We start from the raw sequence: 12397 nt of genomic DNA, 5'->3' as shown, positions 1-12397 counted from the left end.
GACAAACCTATAAACATCAAATCTTATAGATCGCCCGAATGTCATAAAAAGGAAGTCGAGACTCAAATCAACGACATGTTAGACAAACAAATCATAGAACCATCGGACAGTCCATATAACGCACCAATTTGGGTAGTTCCAAAAAAAATTAGATGCATCAGGCAAACAAAAATGGAGAATCGTTATAGATTTTAGAAAATTAAACGAGCAAACAGACCAAGACGCGTATCCTTTACCAAATTCGGACGAAATACTCGAGCACTTAGGCAAAGCTAAATTTTTCTCGGCCCTAGACCTCTCGTCAGGATTTCACCAGATACCTATGGAGCAAAATTCCAAAAAATATACTGCATTCTCAACCCCACAAGGTCACTTCCACTATAATCGCATGCCCTTCGGCCTTAAAAACGCACCGGCGACGTTTCAACGTATGATGGATACCGCGCTACGGGGGTTAATAGGAAATAACTGTTTCGTATACCTGGATGACATTATAATATTCGGGAGCACCATCCAAGAACATAACCGAAATCTAGCCATTATACTAGACAGACTGCAAAATTTAGGATTAAAAATACAACCGGACAAATGCGAATTTTTGAAACCGAAATTAGAATACTTAGGACACGTAGTAACAAAGGAAGGAGTAAAACCTAATCCCAAAAAGATTCAAGCCGTGAAAGACTTTAAAACACCAAAGACCGCGACCCACATAAAATCATTCTTAGGACTCGTTGGATACTATAGAAAATTTATACGTAATTTTTCTAAAATCGCAAAACCATTGACAGATCTCACAAAAAAGGACACTCCATTCTATTGGACCGATAGACAACAACTTGCATTTGACACACTAAAACAAAAACTCTGCGAAGCCCCTGTACTACAATATCCAGACTTTGACAAAACATTCACATTAACAACAGACGCAAGTGACGAAGGGTTAGGAGCAATACTCTCAAAAGACGGACATCCATGCTGTTATATATCCCGAACTTTGAACCCTCCTGAAAAGAATTATTCCACAACCGAGAAAGAGTTATTAGCAATAGTATGGTCAATCAAAAGACTAAGACAATACCTACTTGGTAGAAAATTTAAAATTCAAAGCGATCATCAAGCCTTGAAATGGTTAAAGAATGTTAAAGACCCCTCATCGAGACTCATGCGATGGCGTTTGAGACTCGAGGAGTACGATTATGAAATCGAATACAAAAAAGGAAAAGAAAATACAGCTGCAGATGCTCTATCCCGATTGTATCCTATCACTAATGAAGAAATCCAACCCAATGTAGAAAACCCGGACTATTATGACGAGTATATAGACTGGAAAATCAATATCACCCCAGCTCCGATAACCCAAAAATCTAACAGACCACACTTTAAACAAATTACAAAGACCGAACTGGGAGACTTTAACGAACAGCATTGGTTGCGTCAATTAACCAAACACTTTATTAAACACCGAACCGGACGCTTACAAATAGGAATAAACGACAATAGCTTCAGCACGTTAGAAAAGGTAAATATTCAACTCATGCTAAGGTTTCTAACAACTAGATTCCCTCAAATTAAATTAATATTTGGACAAGATCCGCCAGTAGACTACGATAACGAACAAAAACAAACGATACTATGCGAAAATCATAACGAATTAGTAGGACACTTAGGTATACACCGCACCGTGAAACGAATACAAGAGCACCATCACTGGACAAACCTAGAACAAGACGTTACAGAATTCATACAAAACTGCGAAACCTGCCAACGAGAAAAGCTAAATCGTATCAGGGCCAAGGAACAACCTATGATAACTGACACACCGCTTAATCCTAATGACAAAATCGGAATGGACATATTCGGACCTCTCACCAAAACCAAACGGGGCAATCAGTTTATCCTGTCTATCCAAGATCAATTAACCAAATATCTCATCCTCATACCCTTAAAAGACCAAACAGCCAACTCAATCATTAACGAACTTTTGGATCACTATGTGTACATATTTTCCGCACCAAAAAGTATTCTGACGGACATGGGACGAAATTTCGTATGTAAATTGATGGACACATTTGAAAGGGCTTTCAAAATCCGACACATAAAAACCACTTCTTTCCATCCACAATCTAACGGATCCCTTGAACGAACGCATGCCGTAGTAAAGGACCTTATTCGAACTTGTACGACCGACCGACAGAACGACTGGGATGAAAACTTAAAATTAATATGCATGGGATATAATACTTCAGTACACGAGACGACCGGACATACCCCATTCGAACTAACATTTGAACGACAAGCTAACATGCCATCCTCAATATCAACCACTCCTAGCCTAACCAGAGAACAATTGTTTAACCTCTGGAAAAATCGACACAACGCCTATATAGCTAAAGCAAGACGAGTTACCGAATCTAACAAAAAGCGATACCAGAGGGATCAAATGCGAAAAATTATTAAAACACAGACGATATTCCGAGTAAAAGATAAAGTATGGGTACATAACGATCACAAAACTAACAAGCTAGACCACGAATGGCTAGGACCTGCAGAAATCCTCTCATCCAATCCACCCACCTATCTTATCGAATATTCCAACGGTCACACGCAAAGAATCCACGGTAACAGGCTAAAACCCTACCTTTCAGGAAGAAGACCATAATATGGATCATCATAACACTCGAGTACATTAGAAGCGATCTAGAAGTAAAACCATTGAATTACGCCAACATATTCCTGGAACACATTGACAATTGCTATCTGTACAACGAACAAATAGATATCACCCTTATAGTAGGCCTTAACGATCCAATTGACCAAGTTAATAGATTACAACGCGTAATAGATTTAATAGACCGTCAATGTAAACCACCTTGCGCTTACACACCAGAAATAAGCAGCCTAAAATTTAAGTACAGAAATCTTCAAAACCTGACTCGGCAACTCAAATTATTATTGCGTTATAAAAGCAAACGCGGATTGCTCAATGTCATAGGCTCAGTATCCAAAACTTTATTCGCAACTCTCGACGAAAACGATTTAGAACTCATTAACAAGAACATCGATACATTATTTGATTCCAACAATAAAATAAAAACAATTCTTAGTAACCAAACCGCACTCATCAAACGCGTGCTAGACAATACCAAAACAAATCAACTTGAAAACTTAGCCAACGATATACACAAGATTGAAAACCACAATGAAAAAAACGAAATATTAGTCTCCCTATTAATTCAAACCGAATCTACCATATCAGAACTCCATATAAACATCGACGAAATTTTTAACACTGTTATGTTAGGGAAACAAGGAATCATAAACCCACAAGTTATAGAACCTGAACAATTCTTAAAAACATTTGACCAAATAACGAGACAAAACTTTATGACTAACCATATCGAACCTTCAGTTCAAAACTTTCAACTAATTCTAGATCTAAGCAAACTAAAGGTATGGATAAGAGATAACAAACTTATATATACAATAACTGTGCCGCTTTTGGAAAACAATGAATGGAAAATAACTAAAATTTACCCGATACCTTCCAAACAAAACTCTGTATTCATTGCGCCTGTAATAGAAACTGATTTGATACTAACCGACTCAGAACAATACACCTTTGTCGATAGTCACTACTTAAACAAATATTGTAAACGAACGGCAATCATCCACATTTGTAAAAGAACTCAACCGAGTCACAATAGAATCAATTCACCTGAATGTAGATCAGAATTAATTACTAATCGACAGACGGTCAAAACTTGCCCGACTGCTGTCTTCAAGCTGGAAGAATTGACGTTCGTACCTTTGCAGACGGAAAACCGTTATATTATTATTCCTGCGAAAAATGTACAAATCGACGTGTTATGTAAGACACATAAAATCCTAGAAATTAGACAACCAAGCTTAATTAGCAGTAAAACCGGGTGCATAATCACATACGATCATAATATTATGAAAATAGGAGGATCACATAAAAATATCTCTTACGAAACCAAATTTAAGAATAGCATATACAGCTTCGAAGAAACAGATGTTCCAATATTAGAGAAAATATTAGAAATAGCTCCAAAAGTAACTCACAATTTTAACCAATATAAAGCCAACCTCGACACATTACAAACACAAATCAGTACCCTGCAATTTGAGCGACGCATAAATTCATTGAAGGAATATGGCATATCCACACTACAAATATTAGGAATCATAGCCCTAGAACTAGGAACAATATATGTAATGTACAAATGTAAACTTTTCGAATGTCTACGCCGATCATTTCCTAAAAATGTACGTATCAAAATACTCTGCCCTACCGCTCGCGTAAATAGGATCGATCAAACATCAACAGTACCAAGGACGGTCACCTTCCAAAATATCACCGAAGACGAAGATGAGGGGATCATTCAACTTAGAAGCCCTACCAGAGCCTTACGCTTTAGCGGAACAAAGCGAAGCTAAGGAGGGGGGAATGTCACGGTGGTCGTGAGAACGCAACGAAAGGATGGTTATGTCTCACATACCTTGGCCAGCAAAATGATGGCTAAGCAGTAATAGAAACCCTATGTGACCGGCATCCAGCGATAGCCCCTCCACAGGAGCCGGGTCCTTGATATAAAAAAGTACCTCTCGAGTCGTTGTAAGAACATTCTTTTCTGTGCTGTTTGACCATTCTGTATCGTTACTCTGTCAGTGTTCAATAAATTTTCTAATAACAATCAAAATTTAAGTACGAATTTCTCACCTTGCGTGCGGAACGTGAAATTACCCCGAATCGACGTGACATCCTCTATGTGCTTCTCGAGCTCTTGTGTCGTTCTGTCTTTGACGGAACATTCTACTTGAAGATCAGCGAGTTGATGCTCGGGATCGTAATTCAATTTTTGGTCGTTAGCAGTAATAAGCTCACGTAACTTCACTTTTGAACTTGATCTTGTTTGATCTTGATTGTGTTTTCGTGGTGCTTGTGGTGTTCTAAAAGTAATCGTCACGTTGCTTGCATTTTTAGTGCACATTGATACACTGCACTCTGCACAGGCAATGCTTTTGTTGTCATGAAATCTCTCTAACTTTTCAGTAACAAAACCTTTTATTTTATTATTTAATTTTGGATCATGCGCCCCTGGTGAAGATACATTATGTGTTCTCTTTACCTTTATTATGCACACGTTTTCCTTTTGCTCTCAATTTTTCGATCATCTTGTGCTGTTCTATATATTGTGTTCTTATGTTCTTCGCATATAAATCCTGTCGATTGATTTTATCTTTCAGTTGAGGTACATGTTTAATTCTTTACCTTTTTTTTCTTTTTTTTTTATGGATTTCTTGATAATCTTTTAGAAGTTGCTCGTTATATTTGGAAAGCTTTCTCACTTCGTCTTCAGCTGTTTCCTAACGGGATTTTTCTTCTTCAAGTTTTTCTGTAATCATTTTTTCTAAACTTCTCCATTTATTCTATTCTTCTTCGAGTAATTCATTACGTTTCGGTATCTGGCTATCTTTTCCTTTAAAACATTTTATTTTATCAGAGAGTTCTCCTATTTTCAAACTTGCTTCATTTAAGGTAACTTTATGAATTTCCGATTGATGCTTTAACATTTGATGTAAGTCTTCTATTGCTGTTTCACGTTCTTTCAACTGTTCATTAAATTCGTTGTTTAGCATATCCACTCGAGAAATTTCGAGTTCTTGAGCATCGTTTCTTCTTTTAGAAATTTGGCTTATTTTCTCTCGCCTGCTGCTACATGTTGCTGTCATTTTATCAACTTCTTTCTTCTTTTTTTTTCTTTTTTTTTTTTGAACTTAAAATCTTGATTTAAGGTTTGTGTTTCACTATATGATTTATTATTATTAACTAGTTCAACATTATTCTCAGTAGATTTTTTTTCGCTTGATTTTTATACTTATTTAAATAGTTTAACATGAGCAAATGCATCGTACGTCAGATATACCATTTTTAATAAATTGTCGCCTTTACAACTCGAGTTACCTCTGAACGGGTCGCATGATTGAGCCATGAGTAATTATGCAAATTCAGTTTTTTTTCATCTATTTATTTGAATATTATAATATTATAGTCTTATAATATTATAAGACTTTACATTGAATATTTTATTAAAATTGTAAGTTTTCCATAAACGCTTCAAAATCCACAGTCTATTGATCAACTCCTCTATCCTTTCTCTTTCTCCTCACTAAAATAGATAAATTCCTAATGTAGTTTGTGGATAAAATTTTTTTTTTCTAAAGCAAATCACATTTATCATCTGATATATTTTTTGAAATAATTTCTGTCTGTACATTTTCTTCTTTTTCCTTACTCCTCTTTGTCTTTCTAATGAATTCTTTTTATTCCGTAAAATAGTTTTTGTATATTCAATTTTGTTAAGTGCAATCCTTATTTCTGATAACTTACTTTTATTAGATAATTCTTGTGAATCTTCTACTACATCTTCCATATCATTTTGAGTGCGGCTTCTACCTTCAGTAAATTTAATATCTTGAACCGTATCATTAATTTCAATAGCTCTTTCGGTATCAAGTAAATCGCACTTATTACTTAATATACCTTTTGAATTGACTTCTGTCTCTGCAGTTTCTTCTTTTGTATCTTCTTGGAGTTTTCTTTGTTCTTCTAATCCACCCTTCTCATTTTGTAGGATCTTCCTTGTATCTTCATCTTTTTTAACTTCGACTTTATCCGATCTCCTAGGTCTGCCTCTATGTTTCGCTTCATCAGTTGCTATTACACCCGTTACTGCATTATCATTTTCTACAGTTTTATACCTATCGCTATCACTAGCTGTGTTCGTTAAAAGAACTTCCCTTCGTTGACGAGTATCAGTTGTTTCGTTTTCATTATCTGAAATTGATTTTTGTTTAACACCTCTCTTTTCTTCTTTGGCAAATTTATTTTCTACATTTTCCGATGCCTTTTGTTTTGTTGAAGTGGTTACCACTTCTAAGAAAACTCTACATCTGGTCTTTTTTAGTTTTCTCAAGCACTGAAGCCATCGACAGCGTGTAGACAAAAGACTGCGACGAAGTCAGGCCATAAACAGTAGACAGGCGACGTTGGCTTCGGGGTTTTTCAGTTATTAGGTAACACAGCTAGCGTGCGGATCTGGACCAGCTCAAATTGTATTTTTACTTATTACACTTCTATTTAAATATATTTTCTACCTTACAATTTATCCACGTGTTTTCTCTGTTTACACACCGAATAACCTCAACATGTTTATTAATTATTTCAGACTTGTCTTCGATTAATTTCGTCTTTAAAGCGCTTCGCAAAATTTTATTTGTGTTTGATTGTCTGGTTTGATTATAAACAATTTCTTCAAATTTTGGCGAAGTAGCAGGCTTTGCAGCAACATTATAACGACTGCTCCGTTTACTACTATCTAACATAGATGGAGATGGATTCTTGTCATCTTTATTCTCTAAAGACTTCTCTTGTGTATTAGCATCTAAATTTCTCGACATAAGATCTACTGAAGTTTTTGATTCTGTAGTGTCACACGCATTTTTCGCTGTCATCATTTGGTCTTCTTCTATAAGCAAATGTTCATTATTGTAAGCATTATCTGTTGCTTTTTGTATGGATTCTAACGATATATTTTGTTCAACGTTGTCTATTGATTTTGTATCATTTTCAGCAGTTGATTTACTAACTGCTTCTAATTCCTTCGTTTCAATTTGGTTTTCTTTATTTGTATCGCCGTCCAAAATATTTCTCATTGAAATATTATCCTTCTTGTTATGATCTTTTTCTGCTTCTCCTAAACTTTTACTTTTTTTGTCAAACCATTCTTGTAAATTTTGGTTAAATGTTAAATGTTAATATTGGTTAAATGCGTTAAAGTGAAATGTTATTTACCTATTCAAGATAGCAAAGTAGACATACCATATAGAGGATTTACTACTGTTAACACTCGGTATTCTCGTATTCAAAGTATTTAACCAAATAATTTGGGAATCCAGCGGACGAGCTTGTATTTAATATGATTATATTTAATATAACAACTTTACTCAATATACGCGTAGGATTTTAAATGTCATGAGGGTTGCAGCGGACTCAATTTTAATGTACCTCGATATCTTAGCTTCTTATAATATCCTAATAAAATGTCATTTATCGATTACAATTGTCCTGTCGTATTTTATAGTGTTTGCTTTATAAATGTGAACTTTATTCAAAAAGAGTTCATCGATGATTATCCATTACAGGTTGTTAATAAACCTGAATTATGCACAAAGGAATTGCCGTTAATAACTTAAGATTCTCTGCCCGTCGTACAGGGTACACATAGTAATTATTCTCGACGATCGTAACGTTTAAGTCCAATTCGAGCTTATAGTCCCATGCGAGTTAAACAACGACAATAGTTTGAATTTCTATTTGTTCGTTTGTCGTCTGTTTATACCCGGAGCACCTGCTGTAAACCAATACAAAATTTATTAGATCTATAAATAACACATATAAAACTTATTAATTTATAATTAATATAAAATAGGAGAGCACGAAACTTCCTATTTTATGGATATGTTAAATCTTTGTAAAAAATACCATATCATTAGTATCATTTTAATCGTTCTAAAGGATTTAGCCGCATAAAGCTGTGACCCTTGGAAGAATCGATGTTCACGCGTGACAAATTGAAATTGTGCGAAGGTTCCGGTACGAACATCACAAGCCGAACATCGATACCAGGGGCACAGGCACATGTTCTGGGTTCATTATATATTTATAAAAGGCTGACGATTCAGTAGATGGTCCGGGTAAATTTAAATTGTAAATGAACGCATTGCTGGTTTCAAGTAAAAGCCTGGATAAGAGCGGATATGGTATGAGAGTCTGTCGTGGAAAGGGGAACAGGCCGCTTTTATTTGTAAAGTTTGAATCTCCTCGATATTGAAGATGTTGAAGCTGCAAGTATGTATTTCATTTTAATCCATTCGAGACCGAGATTTAATTGTAAAACGATACCTAGGTGTCGGTACGATCTGAATGTTTAGTTGGAATGATTCTGTGTTTTACTCTCTCCAGGGTATCCTTTTCATACTTTGATTTTAAATCGATGACAATCTTAAATAGTATGCCTCATATTTTTAAAATATAAAATTATATACTATGTTATTCTATAATGTATTATGTACAGTTATATATATATATATATATATATATATATATATATATATATATAATAATTCTATATTGAAAAAAATATGAAATTAACATGATATATACATTACTACATAAGTTATATATAAAATATGTATATTATACCCTTGCCTACTGACTGATATGAATTTCTTTCGGTCTCGAATGCGTTAAAAGAGAGCGCAAAGAAGTCGAAATTACTTATTGTAATTAGTAAAACGACCTGAGAGGCAGACAGATACAAGAAAGAAGGAATATTATATTAGCGGCATTATCATGTTTTTGCTCTCTTTAATTCTTTCATCGAGACAGACAATCTACAGGTATTAATCGACCAATTTCTCCAAGCTGATAACTTCGAATTGATGTTTATATATAAGAAGTGTTATGTGTTAATCTGTCTAAATGTTTAAAAGGTGTTATAAATTAAATGTTGTTAAACGATACGTAATTGCCTTTTGATCGTAAATTTTACTATCAAGGGGTCTTTTATGTATGCGTAATCATTGTGAATTATAACAATTTATGTGATCGATATTAAAGGTGTTTAAAAGCATGTATTTTTTTCTATATTATTATTCTCCTATATTATTATCCTATATTATTATAGCATTCCTATATTATTATAATATCCAATTACATGTTGATACACAAGATATACAGATTATTATTTATAACGTTTTGGTTTTCTTAATTGAGTCATTCATTTAGTACAAATGATAAGAAATTAGTAATAATTCACAAAAAAAGGATATGGTAGTAGAAATATTATAAAAAAACATTTTCTGTTTTAGTGTAGAGTTACTCCTTCTTACAGACAGTGTCGTACAAATCTGTACGTCTCTGAGAAAATGTAGGTATCTGAGCCCTTACTTCCTCAACAACTTTTACATCTGATAGAAAAAAGAAACATACGAAGTAATAAGTAATGCTTACTAATAAATTCAACAAATACAGAGGAAGATGGCTAAATCGATAAATTAACGAGACTAAAAATTAATTACATCATGGATCTCTCGCTTTTAATTTTAAGCTGTAAATTACCGATATCGGTGACTGCCATATTCTCTTGAGTTTCCAAATCGTAAAGAATCTTTCCCCAGGGATTGGTCAACTGTGTATGTCCCCATGCGACGTAACTTGCTTAAGGAACACGAGCCGGTGATATGCAGGCAACGTATAATTGATTATCATTCGCTCTGGAACGCTGAAGTAATGACCAGTGCAGTGGTCCAGTGGTCATATTGAATGCCGCTGGATATATCAGCATTTGGCAACCTAACCCAGAGAAGCAGGAAATATGAAGCCACCGAATACCAATTAACTTCGTAGTTGCACGGTTCACATTCCATCATTTCTGAATATGCGAGGACAGTCCTCTTATTGTGCTTTTAATTCTTTTATTTGTTTCATTTTCAGCAAATATACTGGTTTTTTAAATTAAGCTTCTTTTTATACAGAGTTACAGATTATATTAATTTTATATAGAATATATTTAAGAAAGATATTTAATTTTTTGCTAGTTAAGTATTGATCGATTAAGTTACTGTACCTTTGTTCCGATAAATGCGTGCCATTTCCTCGAATCTAATATCATAGCAAATGCCAATACCTATTTTGCAGTCCTTCACATCGAACGTCGTTAGGGAGTTACCAGGACTGAGTGAATCACTCTCTCGAAAAGTAATCTTATTAGGAATGTCGATGTCGAATAGATGTACCTAATAACATAAAAATGTGGTCGCTAATTATATTGCTGCAACTTTTGTAATTTAATATCAAAGTTACCAACTCCTAAACTTTAATTATTTTTTATTTAATAACTGACAGCGTTTTTATCACTTTCTTTTATTAAAAAATCTTATCATTTAATAATGTTTAAAAAGGAGAAAAAATAAGTATAATAATATTTTAAGTATGTGAAAAATTTATACAACAACAAACACATTACAACAAAAATGGGCGTTTCCCGTATCATAACGTATTTTATAAACCGTAAATTATAGAATTGGTTATAGTATACGTATGTACATATGTATATTCCTAAATTATTCCTAGATAGAGTCACTTTCTTCACCCCGATATTTTCAAATTCAAAGCCATAAAGGAATATATTACTTACCTTTCGGTGTCTTGCTATCAAAGTTCCATCGGGACCCCAAATAGTACAGGTATTGTACAATTTATCGCCCTCTATTTCAGGCATCGTACCACCAACTACATAGATGTTGTTTTCTTTAGCTGCGTTCGATGAAGCAACGCTCGTTTCACCATCAGGAATACTCTCGCCGTATTTAGGAAAGTACTCTGCATTGCAATATTTCAATTAATGAAAAATAACTGTCTTTTGTTCCAACCATAAATTAAATTGAAACGTTTGTCAGTTTTTTATTTTCTAAATTATCAAAATAACTAAGTTTTATATTTCGACTTAATTAAATATGCAATTTCTTAGCTAATAGTATATATAATAAATTGTTTCTACAGGTTCAAAATGAAAAATGAATATTTAGAAATATTTAATTACGACAATGCTATTTGTGTTAGCATCAGTGGCTTGTTACTCAACGACTTTGCTAGTATAAGTACCCAATTATTAGTATCTTAAAAAATATATTTATACAAAAATCACGATAATCATGAAAATGGGGAAATCCTATATTCTCGAATCAATTCACAATTTATTTTGTATATTAATTAGATTCCGCGCTCATCAGTACGTACTGACTGGCGACATCGAGAAAATGTATCGGCAATTCCTCGTACGACCAGAGGATCGGAAATATCAAAGGATATTATGGCGCAGCGCGAGTGGAGAAACAGAAACATATGAGCTTAACACCGTAATACTCTTATCATAGAAATAGAAGCAGTCCTCAATTCCCGCCCGCTAACTCCTATCTCCACCGATCCAAATGATCTCCTAGCCCTAGTGTGTGTGTGTGTGTGTGTGTGTGTGTGTGTGTGTGTGTGTGTGTGTGTGTGTGTGAGAGGACGAGAGCAAGAGCGAGCACGACCGAGCAGGAATGCATTGGCGAGGGTCAGAGTTGATCGAGACGTCGAAGCATAGAGTCGTTAGAATTGTCGAGTGTTAGAGTTGCCAGTGAGAGAGAGAGAGAGAGAGAGAGAGTTACCAAATATAAAAAATACGAGCGTTGCATTTAGTTTTCCTGTTAATCAAACATCGTTTCTCTGTCTAACTAATATCTGTATTTTCAATCCATTATTAATAAA

At 34.4% G+C, this 12397-nt stretch overlaps 1 protein-coding gene across 4 annotated transcripts in view; it reads right to left on the bottom strand.

The window, feature by feature from the left end:
• Positions 1-7043: 7043 nt before the first annotated feature.
• The window catches only part of LOC143304516 (omega-amidase NIT2-A-like), a 165276-nt gene continuing 159922 nt past the window's right edge, over positions 7044-12397 (bottom strand). The window contains exons 2-5 of one of the 4 annotated variants that reach the window (XM_076626992.1): positions 11286-11470; positions 10716-10884; positions 10208-10441; positions 7044-8438 (exon numbers count right to left, since the gene is read on the bottom strand). In XM_076626992.1, the coding sequence (XP_076483107.1) occupies positions 7162-7740 (579 nt within the window). In that variant the 5' untranslated portion in view covers positions 7741-8438; positions 10208-10441; positions 10716-10884; positions 11286-11470 and the 3' untranslated portion in view covers positions 7044-7161. Of the gene's footprint in view, positions 10442-10715; positions 10885-11285; positions 11471-12397 lie in introns of all 4 variants that reach the window. The other 3 variants (XR_013061174.1, XM_076626993.1, XM_076626994.1) reach the window with 3 other exon arrangements.

The sequence above is a fragment of the Bombus vancouverensis genome, unplaced genomic scaffold (genome assembly GCF_051014615.1).
Source record: "Bombus vancouverensis nearcticus unplaced genomic scaffold, iyBomVanc1_principal scaffold0038, whole genome shotgun sequence".
Lineage (NCBI taxonomy): Eukaryota > Metazoa > Arthropoda > Insecta > Hymenoptera > Apidae > Bombus > Bombus vancouverensis.
This window is presented reverse-complemented; position numbering and strand designations above follow the sequence as displayed.